The following is a 15,361-nucleotide window of genomic DNA, read 5'->3' on the forward strand; positions in this document are numbered from 1 at the left end:
AAACCCCTCTTTCCTACAGTCATCCAAATGTGTGTGGGATGCTTTGAAGGCCAAACTGTTGCACCCCCTGACACCATTTTAAATACATATGGCGGGAGAAAGACAGACTTTCTGTTCTACACTGTCCCAGTTTTGAAGATCTTTAATACAACTAAACAAGCTTTATTTAGATAAACTACTGTAGAAGCCCTAAGCAACACTGGAGAACTGGCTCAGCAGACTGTCAGGATTACATTCCTCCCTGCTCTGCTCCAAGCTAAACTCTCCCTAGGAGGCAGGCAGCAGGTGGGTGCTTAGCCAGAGAATAGCAGAACCCAGGCAATGGAGGAGAGTTTAGGTCTTGACCGAACCCTACAGAGCCCTGCCTGCCTCTTCAATGAGATCTGTTTAAGTGAATAACCTCTGAGAAAACAACCAAGAACAGATAGGCTCTAGCTAGGAGTCTAGTCAAATATACTTACAGACATTAAGCCCCCAACAAGGTCATTGGCATGGGGATCATCATCTTTAGCACCAAACTGTGGTGAATATAACTCAGTGGTTCTTAGAATTTCCAGCACACGGTCTAGGGCTTCTGTCACAGGCATGGGACTACTTTCCTGGGCAGCATTGATAATACTGATTACCTACATTTTGGAAAGAAAATACTTGAGTTTCATAACCTTAAAAACAATGGGAGAGCCAGGCATGGTGGTGCGTGTCTATAATCCCAGCTACTCAGGAGGCTGAGGTGGGAGAATTACTTGAGCCCAGGAGTTTGAGACTAGCCTGGGCAACAGAAATGAGAGAGCACATCTCTAAAAAACAAATAACAGCAAAAACAAAACAAAACAAAACCCAACGGGACTCAGTCTGGCCGTAGTACTTAATACCAACTTAAGACTAGTTAAAATGCCCATGTCACACATCCTCTCTCTTCAGAGGAGGCTACTAGCACAATACAACTATGACAGCATTCTCATTACTGCGGGTCCCTGTTTCTTCTCATTGGAAATGATCCTTGGGGAGAACAAGGAGTATGTGTGCTCAATGGAGACAGACCACAAACTGCTTCACCTTGGTGATGGGCGCCTCAATTGTCATGGAATGTATCCGGGCCATGGAAGAGTGTCGTCTCTGGCTGGAAACTGTGGAGAAAGGGATGCACAAATCAGGGCGTGCACAGCCCTGGGCACCTGTCTTGAAGCAGAGGGCTCACTGTGCTTGGCTGCATGATGAAGGGGCAGGATAGAACTGAGTTTGCTGAGCTTCCTTCCCATCCTAACAAGCCTGGGGTTCTGGCATAACCAATTCTGTTTCCTTCAGTTCTAGGCACTAGAATGCACATATGCCCCCATGGACTGAACTTCTGATGTCACAGGCCAGAGAGAAAACAGAGGAAACAATCTAGCAAGCCAAAGTCAAACAGCCTCTTTTTGTGTCTATGACAATAAGCCTTTATAATTATTTAGCTTGCCATTCTCTAGGAGTAAAAATGTTCTGGAAGACAATGCCACACAACGCTCTTTGTTTCATATATGGCAGGAGCAATACATTCAACTCACCAATAACTGAAACACACAAATTTCTGGTTAAATTTTTCAAGGTACCCTCTGGTGCTTCCCACTGTTATGTTTAATCTAGACTGATTAGGTAAATATCTTAAATGAGGCAGGCAGCAATTCTTAGGCTCTAAAGTTTGTTAATTTCTGTTGTTCCGGTCAAGATATGGTTCCTTTGGGGTGAGAAGAAGCCCGGGCAACATAGGCAGAAAAAACGTTAACATCCAGTCCTGGGTTTCTCCACAAACAATCCCATCAGGCTAAATGCTGCTTCCCAAAGATGTTACAGGACCAGGCGCTGTCCCAGAGACTGATGTGTCAACCTCATTTTACCAATGAAGAAACTGAGGCCCAAGGAGAGACACCGTCCAAGGTTAACCAATTCAGGGGGTCTCAAATGTTTTAAATTTGGGGGCCCAACTAGATTTCTTAAAACTTTGGTGATTACAGGATTGCCAACTTTCCGTTTTACCCAACAAGGTCATTAAACCAAAAATAAAAACTGCTATTTTATCACTGTCATAAAAGGACTTGTTTTCATTTAAAAATAATTGACATATGCCTGTAACAAACAACAGAGATCTATTGTACAACATGGTAACTACAATTAATAACAACGTATTCTTGAAAATTGCTAAAGGTAGATTTTAAGTGTTCTCACCACAAAAAAAATGAAAGTGTATGAGGTAATACACATGTTAATTAGCCTGATTTAGTCATTTCACAATGTACAGATAGGTCAAAACATCATGTACATGATAAATATACATAATTCTTGTCAATTAAAAATAAAGGAATTAGAAAAAAATCAAACAGAGCAATAAGGTAAGAAAAAAAGTATAAAGATTGTCGTGACTGTGTATACAGAAAGCCCTGAAGAATCTATAAATGCACTCCTCTTCTTTTACAGTGAGTAAGTTTATCCAAGCTCCTGGATATACAAAGTCAATATACAAAAATCAGCTGTATTTCTATAACTATATACAGTAAGCAATTGGAAATTTAAACAAGTAACACCATTACAACAGCATAAAAAAACCATCAATACCTAAGAATAAATTTAATTTAAGATTTGTATTTCTACAATGAGAATGTAAAACATTGCTGAGAGAAAACAAAGGCAGCCTAAATAAATGAAGACATAGCATGTTCACGATTTGAAAGACTCAGTATTATTGAGATTTCAATTTTCCCTGAATTGATCTGCAGATTTAAGGCACTCTGAAAACAAATCCCAGGAGGGTGTGTGTATAAACTAAGACGCTCATTCTAAGTGTCACATGGAAATGCAAAGGACCTAGAACAGCCAAGACACTGAAGAAGAACAGCTACCTACTACCAGGTATCAGATATCAACACTCACTATGTAAATAACTGATTGTGATATTGGTGCAAGCGTAGACAAACAGAACAGTAGGACAGAATAGAGTCCAGGAACAGATTACATATTCGTAGTAACCTGATTTATAATAATGGTGCTACTGCAAAAGATGTTTATTCAATACGGTGATAGACCAGTTGGATTTCCCCAGAGTCAGAGGCAGTCATCCTTGATCTCTACCCTCACCAGATATAAAAATTTAAAATGGATCAAAGACCTAAAACAAAAGATAAAACAATAAAACTCCTAGAAGAAAACAAGGGAGAATATTTTCATGATCTTGGGATAAAGAACGATTTCTTTTTTTTTTTTTTTTTTTTGAGACGGAGTCTTGCTCTGTCGCCCAGGCTGGAGTGCAGTGGTGCAGTCTCGGCTCACTGCAAGCTCAGCCTCCCGGGTTCACGCCATTCTCCTGCCTCAGCCTCTCCGAGTAGCTGGGACTACAGGCACCCGCCACCATGCCCGGCTAATTTTTTGTATTTTTAGTAGAGACGGGGTTTCACCGTGGTCTCGATCTCCTGACCTCGTGATCCGCCCGCCTCGGCCTCCCAAAGTGTTGGGATTACAAGCGTGAGCCACCGCGCCTGGCCAAGAACGATTTCTTAAATAGGACACAAAAAGCACTAGTAATAATAGAAAACCTGATAAAATCAATTTCCTTAAGAACCTCTGCTCTTTAAGAATCAAAAGATACGATTTAGCAGGGGAGAAGGCAAACAACAGACTAGAAAAATATATTTCTGATACACAGATAACTCATATCTAGACGATATACAGAATCCCTACAAACCAACAAGAAAAAGATATACAACCCAATTATAAAAATGGGCAAAAGACTTGAACGGCACTTCAGAAGAGGATTATCCAAATGGCCAATAAAAAGGTGCTCAACTTCAGTCGTAAGGAAAATTAAAATTAAAACCACTGGAATGGCTAACATTTTAAATTCTGGTATTACCAAGTGTGGGAAAACATGGAACAACTGGAACTCCCACAGATGAGTGAGGAGAGTAACATGGTGCCATATGTTGGAGCTATTATTGGAGAATAAAACTGGAGGGCACCATTTGCAGCTGCTCTAAGGCCTAGCAATCCCACTTCTAGGGAGAAGATGAGCATATACATCCATAAAAAATGACCTGTATAAAAATGTTCATGGCATTCTTATTCTTAGCAGCCTCAAAATGGAAACAAAACTGCTGTCCATCAACAAGAAGATGTGTAGACAAATTGTGGTATATTCCTATAAGGGAATACTACTGAGCAATAAGAAGGAACTATGACATACCTAACAACATGGAAGAACCTCGAAAACATGAAAGTGCAAGAAGCTAGACACAAACAAACCATACTGTACGATTCCAATTCTATGAGGCACAAGGAGAGGCTGAATTAATTTACGGTGCTAGCAATCAATGGTTGCTTCTGCATGGTTAATGATGTGTTTGTGTGTGTGTATTTTCTCTATCTATTTTGGGTGGTGATTACATGAGCATACAGAATTGTCAAAACTCATTGAAATGAAACTTAAGTGAATTTCACTGTATATAAATTGTAACTCAAAAATCATAAAAATAAAACGTTATAAGAAAAAAATGTTTATTAAAACACAGAAATATACCAAGGAATCCAAAGGATCAACAAACATTAGCATGTGGTGAGTGAAGACTGTTCTGGGCAGGGACCTCAGCCCTGCTCTGTGCTGCTCCAGGACTGCAGAGGGTCTGGAACTGTAATCACGACAGCTACAATGAAGATGACGATGGCAGCTAACACTGAGTCCCTACCCTTACTTACCAGGCACCACACACACTCATTTAATCCTCACACAATCCTCTGTAGACGCAAATTATCCCCACTTTACAGATAAGGCAATGGAAACACAGAAGTCCACCCTCAAGGCTACACAGAGAGTAGATGAAGCTGGGACTTGGACTGAGGTCATTCTGACACCAAAGCTTACAGTCTTCCCATAACCCCATACTGCTTCCTCACTGGCACCACCCCAATCCTGCCCTCAAAGCAGGGGTGTAATCTGTATGGTCTTTCCAGCGCAAGGAGTACACGGCATGTCATCTGGGCCTTACAACAAATCTGTGAGGGATGAGAGGGTGGCATTTGATCCCTACTGTATAATCTTAGCTGCTATCACCTTGGAATTCCAAGTTTGCCTTTTGAACCAGTACAACCAGCTCCGTATCCTTCTGAATTCATTTTTGGGCCAAAGAATGTATACAGCTAGCAGGAATACCTGCCTCCACACTCTGTATAAACAATGTTGATTACATTTTAAAAACTAGGTCATTCAGGCCATGCACCTACATATTCTTTTTAAAAAGTATATTTCAATTAGAACTTAAATATTTGCTGAATAAGGGTCTTTCACAATTCCAAAATCGAGCTCACCTCTCTCTAAAAGTTTCCATGGCAAACTGCAAACACGATGGGATAGATCTTTAAGAATTACCAAATGCAAACAATTACAGCAGATGAATCGGCATCTTCTGCTGTTACAGTTTAGAAAAGCAACTATAGAATATATGGGAAATGTATCTTTTTCCTTTTCTTTATTTTCTGATTCTATTAAAAGGCTCAGAATGGAGTCCATTGGCAGGAGTCCACAGAGAGGGAGAAATGGAACACTAGTTTCCAGAGGGTTCCCTCCTCTCCCAAGAATTGGAGGTAGACAGGATGAGCCTGGGCAAGGCAGGGCAGGGCTCCATGTGTTCAACAGTGATTTGATCACATTTTTTTCTCTTGTCTTTGTCACTCACCTTCAGTTGCACGGGAGGCAACAGCTTTGACGTCTAGTGAGCCTTTTCTCCTGTCTTTATGTTTGCCTGTCTGATTATCTGTAGAAAGAAATGATAAATCACCTCTTCAAAGAGATTTAAACAACATATTAAGGAAGGTTACCAATTTAAAATTTTTTGAAAACTCTCAACTTTAAGAATTAAACATGTTTTAAATGCCACAGAAGTAAACACAGTACAGAGATGAAGACTATGAAAAACCAGTTTTACGGGGGTAGAGTTTCTCAAAATGTCCCACCAGGTACACAGATAAACGAGGGCTTTACGGTTCCAGGTTATGTAATTACAGAGTCCCAAGTCGTAAAGTGACAACTGATAGAAATGACCTCAGGAGAATTTCTCCTATTATATTTCTATATAATTGAATAAAATGACGGGAAAATTTTGATCCCCACTCATCTTGCCCCAAAGAAAAAAAATCTTTTATTTTCTCTACAAAATAAGGACTACAATATTCCAGGGAAAACATTCTTCTCTTTCCTAGGGTAGTATGGTGAACACTTTTTGAGGTATATTTCAAATGATAGTTCATCTGCCTCCCTTTCACCCCCTCTTCACTACTCTCCTAGGCTTCAAACGGGGACTGTCTTTGACTCTTCTCTAATCCTGACCCCCACACCAATCACTGACAAGGCAACTGACTTACCTTCCTGACCCCTTCTCTGTGCACCTGCTGGGTACCATGCATCCCCATTTCACAGACAATGAAACTGGGAGCTGCTTTGCAGATGAGTGCACAGCAGGGTGGGCGCTGAGCTCAGCTATTCCCACAGCCATGGAGTAGCTTCTCTGCCTTGTCTTGGCTTCCTCACTCGGAACTTCTCTCCCTGCTCATGGACAGGATCCGAATGCAGGCCCTTACACTTCCTCTGCACCATCAAGAAGCCTCTTCACCTGCTCGTTGCCTCTTTGCCCAATTAAACTAAATCCTCTTCTCTGTGGGCACTAAAGAGTGAATGTGTCAAGGTCACCAATGACCACCTTTTTGCTAAATCTGAAGGCTACAACTCAATCCTTAGCTGACCTGATTGTGGTACCAGACACAACGGATCCCTTTCTGGACACTCGTGCAGAGTCCACACTCTCCGGGTTTTCCTTCCACTTCTTACTACTCCTTTCTAGTTTCTTTCATGATTTCCTCTTCCTCAGTACCCTTGGTGTTTCCAAAGGTGGTTTTTCAAAAGGTTCTATCCTTAGCCCTTCTCAGTCAACAAAACCTCCTGCGGGGATCTCATTCCTTCCTACAGTTTTAATTAATTCCTATGTTGCCGTATTACCCCAGGCCTCTCTCCTGAGCTCCAGACTTACATCTTACCTTACCATTTACCACCTCATTTAGACACTCCTCAGGCACTGCAAATGAATTCATTATCCGCCATGAAGTCCTTATCTTTTTCCAAATCTGCTCTTTAACCCAGATCACTGAACAGCATGTACCCTAAGGTAGACAGAAGTCATCCATCACTTCTCCCCCTCCCCTCTCCTCTCCCTCCACTGGGTCAGCCAAATCTAAGGATTCCACCTCCTTAACACCTCCAGTCCATCCCCTGCTCTATCCCTGTCCAAGCTCAGACATTTGTCATCCTCCCTGGATTAATGGCCTCCCAGATTGGTTCCAAAACACCAACCTTACCCCTTTCAACTTATTCTCTGCAGGCAGCCAAGCGATCGTTGTAAAACAAAAATCCAACCAGATCTCTCAATCAAAACACTTCAATGGCTCATCCTTGTCTTTAGGATAAGATTCAAACTCCTCAGTGTGGCACCCAGAGTCCTATGAGGTCTGCACCTCCTATCTCTATCCACCTTGAACTATTTATGATTTGTTAATTTGCCTCCCAAACCTCTATGATTTGGTACAAACCACTTACTTGGAAATGTGCCTCTCCCATGCCACCTTCTTCACCTGGTTACCTCTGATCTTCTTTGAAGATGCAGTTCGGGTATCATAACTTTTGGGAAACCTTCCCTTAAAGTCTCTCCACACCACCCCAACAGTGCTGGGTAACAGCCTGCTTTATTGTCTTGCCTTCTTGCCTTCCTTGCTAACGTGAATGACTTGAGGTCAGGGACAGTTTTTCCTGTCTTTCCTAGGTGACCAGCACTGTGCCTACCATCTGCTAGAAGCAGCATATGTGTACAGAAGCTCAATACACACACATCTGCTTCACCAAAAACCTGCACCTTCCTGTGTACAAATCAAAGTTCTGTTAAATCAGCCACTCTGATTCTGTGGCTCCCCTGCTCAAAATCCTTCAGCGTCTCAGAGATAAAGAACTTCCTGGCATTCAAGGACAGGTAAGGTTGGCCTGCAGCAGCCTGCCTTTCATCTCTGTGTTTCCCATGAATGTGCTGCATCAGCACAACTGCTCCGCCTTCCATCTCTGGAACAGCCTTGACACCGGCTCCTTCCGTCTGAGACACGACACTGCACCCTCTCCAAGTGTTCATTCCTTCAAATTTCCCCTCTTCTCAACCACATGGAGCCGGAAGTGTGTCTCCTTCCTCTAAGCTTCATGATGAGTAATGTCCACATAGCCACCTGATGAGCCTGGGCTGGGAACTTATGATTATTTGTTCCTTCATTCTTCCCTCTTTTATTCCCCTCAACAAAACTTTACTGGGCACCCACCATGTGTGATGCCCTAAGCTAGGCATTAGGGAGGCGAAAATGAATGAGGTATGGTCCATGAACTCAAAAGGAGATGGTCAGTGGGGAAAAGGGTGGGTAAACTAGGAGTTACAGTAATAATTTTGAAGTTCAGGAGGAGCCCGGATGGGGAAGTGGCAGATTCTCAAGGGAGTGGGGACAGAAAGGAGATGGAGTCTTGTAGCTGCAGCCAAGATGAGGAGGAGGAAGACAGCATTTCCAGGAAGAGGAAACTGCTTGTGCAGATGGAGCAGTGTGGCTGAAGAGGAGCAAGTAGCAGAGTGTGTATGAAGGACCCACTGTGAAAAGTGGAGAGAGACTAAGCAGGCTTTAATTTCTACTTGACTGTTTCAAAGTTACTTTATGTAAATACACGATCCTCTTGTTTCCAAAAGCCCTGCTAAGCTCACTGCTCCCCTAGTCCCTGTAGCACGTTATAGATGATTCTAGCAATTTTCGCCCAGTGGGTAGAGATGGACCATGTCTCCACCTTGTCACCCCAGCGCCCAGCTCTCAGAAGCTCTCCTCAGGGAACACCAAGAGGTTGAAGATGAACTGTGTGGCTTACATCCCAACGAGACTACCAGCTCCTGAAGGTGTGCTGCGCCCAGGGCCTCATGCTTACTGGGTGCTCAGAAAACACATACTCATCCTCAGGTATCGGGCCTGCCAGTGGAGAGAACACTAACTAGGCCTCCACAGCCAGGGCTTGGGCTCAGGATCACCTGCAGCTTCATGTCTCTGCCCTTGGCTTCCTGTTCTGTAAAATAGGGTCCATAAACTCTGCCCACCCTTTCAATAGAGAAAAATTAATAGCATTTCCTTGACCTGCTGGGTAAATCCAGGGAACCCTGGAAAAACAGTGGGGGTGATGAGAGAGGGTAACCAATCAGTACCCTTCAAAAACAGCAGCTTTCTCCAACTCGCATTAGCCCTGCAGCCTGGAAGTATGAGCTCCAGTTTGGATATGAGGAAGTCCAGGCCCCAGTATTTTACGTGACTTGCCCAAAAGTCATTCTGCCAGGACCACAGCACACTGCCAAAACATCTCCTCAGGCACTATCAACAAGCATTTGCAGAGCACTTACTGTGCAATGGGGCCACCTCCAAACTGCCAAGCCCACAGGACTCTTCTGCACATGAGCCTCTGGTAACTACCTCTTCCTCCCAAGAAAGCTCACTTTCTCCAGGTGCAGACCAAATCTCCCAAGTCTTTTCAATGATCTATGAGGCCTCTAACAATGGCCCCAACCCTGGTAGCCCATCAGAACACCTGCAAAGTATGAGGCCTGGGCTCCATTCCATACCACCTGAACAAGAACCAGAGCCTGTCACATTACCAGCAAGGCCTGTCCTGACCACCTCCTCATCCCCTGCATGCCCAATCCCCTGGCTTTATTCTTCTCCACAGAACTTAGCACCATCTGATATACTGTATGTTTATTTGCTTACTGTCTACCTCACCCCCAGCTAGAAACACATCTTGCAAGCAGAGACATAGATGTTGCCTGGTGCACAGCAGTTGTGGACTGAGTTTGGATGAAGGATGAATGGATGAATGGATGAATTCATCCCGCTCCTCAGTGCTCCCCTGGCCATTATTCACATGTCTATTATTCCTGGACTCCTTTCTTGGTACTCAGTCTTCCTGCCTCACTTTCTCACTTCAGGAGAGTTGGCCCAGGACCAAAAGTTTTGGCTTATCACTTCAGATGTGGTAAGTTCAAATCTAAACTTACTATCCACTCCCTGTACAAACCCGCTCTTTCTTATGATCTTATTTGCACTTGTTATTTTAATTAATGTTATTCAGTGGCCAAGCTAAATATCTTGGTGTTATTCTCAAGTCTTCTCTTTATCCCACACAGCAAGCTGGTTCCCAAATCCTACTGATTATACTTAAGTAACTCCTGAATCCAGTCTCTGATTGGGCTCCTGAGGCTGGATTCAGGAGTTACTTTGTCTTCAATCTCTTTTCTCCATGACTATCTTTCTAAGACCTGACCCTTTCCCATTTACCTATTTATAAAGATTCCCTTGGTCTTCCTCTGCCTACAGGATGAATCCAAACTGGCCTGCCCCAGCCTCGCTTCTCAATGCCTTTATGTGTGCTGCTCCTCCCACCTTGTCCTCTGCATGACCCCTACTTCTCTCCAGACACCAGGTCAACCATCATCATCATCGCTGGGAAGCATCCCCCAGCTTTTCTCCACTGTGGTACTACAAACCACAGCATATTCAAATTATTTTCTCCTGCCACCAGACAGTGAAACTTATGTTCACTTCTGTATGCTTACAGTCAGGCTCAGGGCCTGACCTAGAACAACTCAATAGACTGGACAGTTGTCACTACAATTTGGTGTCCTCAGTGAGCCAGTGTCACGTGAAAACAACACATGGGCCAGGGAAAAGGGAGCATCTATTGGGATTTTATTACTCTTTTGGATGCCCAGACCCTGAACCTTCCTTCCCGTGTCTGGGGAGTACTAAGTCCTCTCACTATGGAAGGGAGAAGGCCAGAGACTCCATTGCTTCATAACCAGTTAGTGATAGAGTAGGTGACACAGGCCCAGCCAAATGAGTGCTTCCTTCCGAGAGTCTGCTTTTGAGTGAGTGAGGCAAGGAAGCGAGGTGTGAAGAAGCTATGCTACCCGTGGTGAGAACAGCAACACCCTATAACCAGACCTCAACAGGGCCAGTGGTGCTCAAAGCTCAGTAGTGACAGCAGGGGCCCCCTAAGCACAGTGTTCCAATGGCATGCCTATGGCAGTGGGGACAGTTGCTCAGCTTCCCCAGGTTCCTGCCTCCTTTTCCAAAACTAGTTCTAGAGCTTTCTTGTCCAATCTATAAGCAACCCTATTTCCTTCCAGAAAAAACTCCTTTTCTGCTGAAGAATTGATTTCTGTTGTGTGTAACCAAGGACTTTGGCTGGCCCATGGCCTATAATAGCTCCACCCTGCCTTCTCAAGTGAAGATGGCCAGTTGAGACCTTTGGACATAAAGCTGGTTATGCTAAGGGGAGAGGTAGGATGGGCAAGTGGCTCGTCTGGGTGGGATGGGTAAAACTCCTAAGTCAGCGTTGACCAAGTAAAACTACCAAATGGCCTGATACAAATGCAGTTTGGGAGATGCTCCCCGTGCCGAACATTCACTCTGACTGCATCCCTGACTCTGCCTCTCAGTCCCAGCTCTGCCATATCCCGGCTGCCCAACTCTAGGCTGTCTTTCAACTTTTTTCTTTTTTTAGATGGTCTTGCTGTCGCCCAGGCTGGAGTGCAGTGGCACGATCTCAGCTCACTGCAGCCTCTGCCTTCTAGGTTCAAGCAATTCTCGTGCCTCAGCCTCCCCTGTAGCTGGGACTACTGGCGCGTGTCACCATGCCTGGCTAATTTTTTGTATGTTCGGTAGAGACAGGTTTTCACCATGTTGCCTAGGCTGGTCTCAAACTCCTGGGCTCAAGTGATCCACCCGCCTTGGCCTCCCAAAGTGCTAGGATTACAGGTGTGAGCCACCACACCTGGCTCATTGAACTTTTCTGAGCCTCAGTTTCTTCCTCTGTAATAAAGGAATATAAATAATAGTCACACCTACTTTACAGTGGTATTCTTTTTTTTTTGAGATGGAGTTTCACTCTTGTTGCCCAGGCTGGAGTACAATGGCGTGATCTCGGCTCACCACAACCTCAGCCTCCTGGGTTCAAGTGATTCTCCTGCCTCAGCCTCCTGAGTAGCTGGGATGACAGGCATGAGCCACCACGCCTGGCTAATTTTGTATTTTTAGTAGAGACGGGGTTTCTCCATGTTGGTAAGGTTGGTCTTGAACTCCTGACCTCAGGTCATCTGCCTGCCTCGGCCTCCCAAAGTGGTGGGATTATAGGTGAGGCACTGCGCCCAGCCCTATGGTACTATTCTTAAGAGTTAAAAAAAAAAAAGTGCTCACAACCAAGTAAAAGCCTGTGAACTTGCAGTGTAGGACTCTCCATAACAGGCCCACACGTGCTGCTTTCTACTCTGACTCCTCCAGCCCCAGCAATCTGGCTTCTGCCCTCGCCATTCTCCTGAAACTGCACATCTGCAGATCACAGACGAGCTCTTGAATGCAAAGCCAAAGTTTTTATCCATCTCTGGCTCCATATCCCCCTCCCTCCCTATGTGCGCTTCAGCCCTGACCAGTCTTGATGCTTCCCATTCTCCCCGTCTTCAGCTTCAGCGACACTCTCCAGACTCCCTCCTCCCTCTAACCCCTTTCCTGCTTCTGTTTCCTCCTTCTCTGGAGGTAGGTGGTCTCTAGGAATCCACCTCACCCCTCCTCTCCTTTTCTTGCTGTTCTCTTCCACTGTAACCTCAAAGTTTCCATTCCCTTTTACCATCCCTGGTTTCCATCACTTCCACATCTGTGCTACTTGCTAATGCTTGGCTGGCCAGAAACATTTTCATCTCTAGTCCTAACCTCTTTGCAGAACACAGAAGCCAGTGCTCAGCAGGTACTCAACAGAAATCTGTAGAATAAACGGGCAAAGGGGTGAATAAACACACCCACCTGACTGCCCACCAGGACCTCACAGGTAGAGCTCTCCACATTCATCCTCCCCAGCCCTACTGCTACTTCCTGAATCTCCAGGCTCAGAAACAACCTTTTCAAGGACTTTCTTGCTTTTCTCTCCCTAGTCCCACACCATCATCACATCTGGCCTCTCTTCTCTCTTCCTACCGTCATCACCTTATTATTCCCTGGCCATTGTTTTCTTTCCTCTCAACCATGGCAATACTGGTATTCTCTGGTGTCTCCATGTAATCTTACATACATGCTCTAAGAGCTTCTCAGAGCTCAGATGTCATCACGCTGCTCCCTGACTAACAAATCCTCAGAGACTCCCACTGTCTACAGATGAAAATGGAAACTTCTCACCTAGCATTTAAGGATTCTTATTGACCCAAATACCTCTTTCCCCACTGACCTTTTATACCCGTCAAAATTTAGTACTTGCTTTTTCTGGAACGTGCCCTGTACTTTCCCTCTTCTATGCCTGTTTTTATTGCTGGAATGCTTTCCCGCTCACATTTCTTTTCTTATTCAAATCCACCTCTCCCTGTCTAGAAGACTACCCACTGCCCTCTCTCATTCCTGCAGATCACTTCTTATCACTTGCTGTGTTCCTTTGTGTCAATGTGTCTCTCTTCTTTTCAGACTAAATCTCTGATTGCTCCTGGGGCACCCATAAAAACTGTGCTTCGGAGCCCTGGTGTCAGTCCTCCTGGATTCAGGTGCTAGCTCTGCCACTTCCTAGATGGAGATCCTTGGGCAGATTATTTAAACTTTCAGTTTCCTTACCTGTAAAGAGAATTTCACCTAAAAATGCTTACCTCCTTGAGTTATTCTAAGGCTTCATTAAAATAAGCTGTACCTAAAGCACTCAGCACAGGTATCTTGTACACATTAAGTGCTCACAAAAATATGTAGTAAATGTTTCTAGAATGAAAGAATGAACTGTTCTGGTAAGGCAGAAAGCATATCACCAAGAGCATGAAGGGAAGTCTTCTCCTGAGAGGCTCTTACAGACCAGCTGGGCAAGCAGAGCACACTACTCAGGCAAAGCAGGGTGGCACACCAAGTGTCTCCATAGACACTTGACGGAGCACCTCCTGCCTGAAGCTGGAGTGGCCCTTCATCATCCCAGCCCAGCCCCTTCATCTGTGAGGGCCAGAACAGGAAGTGGCTTGCTGAAGCCATGATACGTTTGAAAGAAACAGGTGACTCCAAGCCAGGGAAATGCATTTGCAGTAAGAAAGCTATGGGGATGAGCAGATGGTGTCCAAGGCATGGTTAAGAAACACAGAGGTGAGGCAAGTGCGAGAGGCCCGGCTACCTCCCTGTAGGCCAGCAGTGCTAAGTGTCAGGACAGATGACGACGTCCCTGTTAAAGGACTGTGGGATAAACACCCAACCCTCTTAAAGCATAAATCAGGTTATAAAACCACACTTCACATGAGTTCATGCATTTCAGTTGACCAGTTCTTTCCCTCGCAGGCTCAGAGACCCACCCCAGGGCACCCGTCAGAATGCTCACAAGCGCTCGAGTCTTCTGTACAAGTGACTCATAAGCCAGCCTGGGGAGTCAAGGAGAGAAATTTTGCCACAGTCTGAGGAAAATCCCACCATTACACCAGGCAAGCTAGTTAAAGATCTGTTTTTATTTTTTTTCTCCAAAAACTCAATGAACTCTAAGAATGAAAACGGGGCACCATACCTGTATGAGTGTCAGACTGAACACATTCGGATATTTTCTCAGCCTAAAAGTGAATTTTAAAAGGCATTAGTTCTGATTGCTGAAAATCTTGCTGCAGTGTTCCTGGGGCCCCGGGGGCTCTCCTTACGGGGCTCTCCTTACGTACCTTATTGTTGCCATTGCACACTCTGATAATGGACACATAGTGTCTAATTTTTCTGCAAGTAAAAAACAATGCATTATTTCTCTTGACTCTCTAATTTGATGGGTATGTTGTTAATTTTTCATTATGAAAATGGCACCTCCCTTTTGCAATACACAAAATGCTCTGAGAACATTTCTTCTCACTGTGACCAAGGCCACCAATAAATAAACAAGAGATCACAAACATCCTTTGGCGTCTCTGTACAAGTGACTTCAGTAAAAATGACAAAATTCTTCCCAATTAATCATGAGACAATCAAATATACATGTTTTTTAAAATGAACTGCATGTTAACCAACCAAGAGCCTTTAGTTCCTTAACATGTTTTTATTTTCACAACCCTTTACATTGATACTTTTCTTCAAGTTCCAACAAACAGTCTGCTCATAGTCACTGGTGGCCACAGCCGCAGGCCACACTGGGAGTTGAGGTTCACACTGAACATGGTTAGCTAGATGTCTAAAACAAAGCAACGAGGGCTTAGCTCAGAGGCTGCTGACTCTTCTCATTTATTTATTGTTCCTTCAGTTTTTTCACTTTTTCCCC

General features: G+C 44.4%; 1 protein-coding gene across 1 annotated transcript in view; it reads right to left on the bottom strand.

Moving 5' to 3' along the window:
* The window catches only part of PDE8A (phosphodiesterase 8A), a 159,774-nt gene that overhangs the window by 24,044 nt on the left and 120,369 nt on the right, over positions 1-15,361 (bottom strand). Inside the window, exons 10-14 of the mRNA XM_003268462.4 lie at positions 14,778-14,829; positions 14,633-14,675; positions 5,697-5,774; positions 1,057-1,127; positions 462-626 (exon numbers count right to left, since the gene is read on the bottom strand). Coding sequence (XP_003268510.1) covers positions 462-626; positions 1,057-1,127; positions 5,697-5,774; positions 14,633-14,675; positions 14,778-14,829 — 409 coding nt within the window. The remainder of the gene's footprint in view (positions 1-461; positions 627-1,056; positions 1,128-5,696; positions 5,775-14,632; positions 14,676-14,777; positions 14,830-15,361) is intronic.

This window comes from Nomascus leucogenys, chromosome 6 (assembly GCF_006542625.1).
Source record: "Nomascus leucogenys isolate Asia chromosome 6, Asia_NLE_v1, whole genome shotgun sequence".
Classification (NCBI taxonomy): Eukaryota; Metazoa; Chordata; class Mammalia; order Primates; family Hylobatidae; genus Nomascus; species Nomascus leucogenys.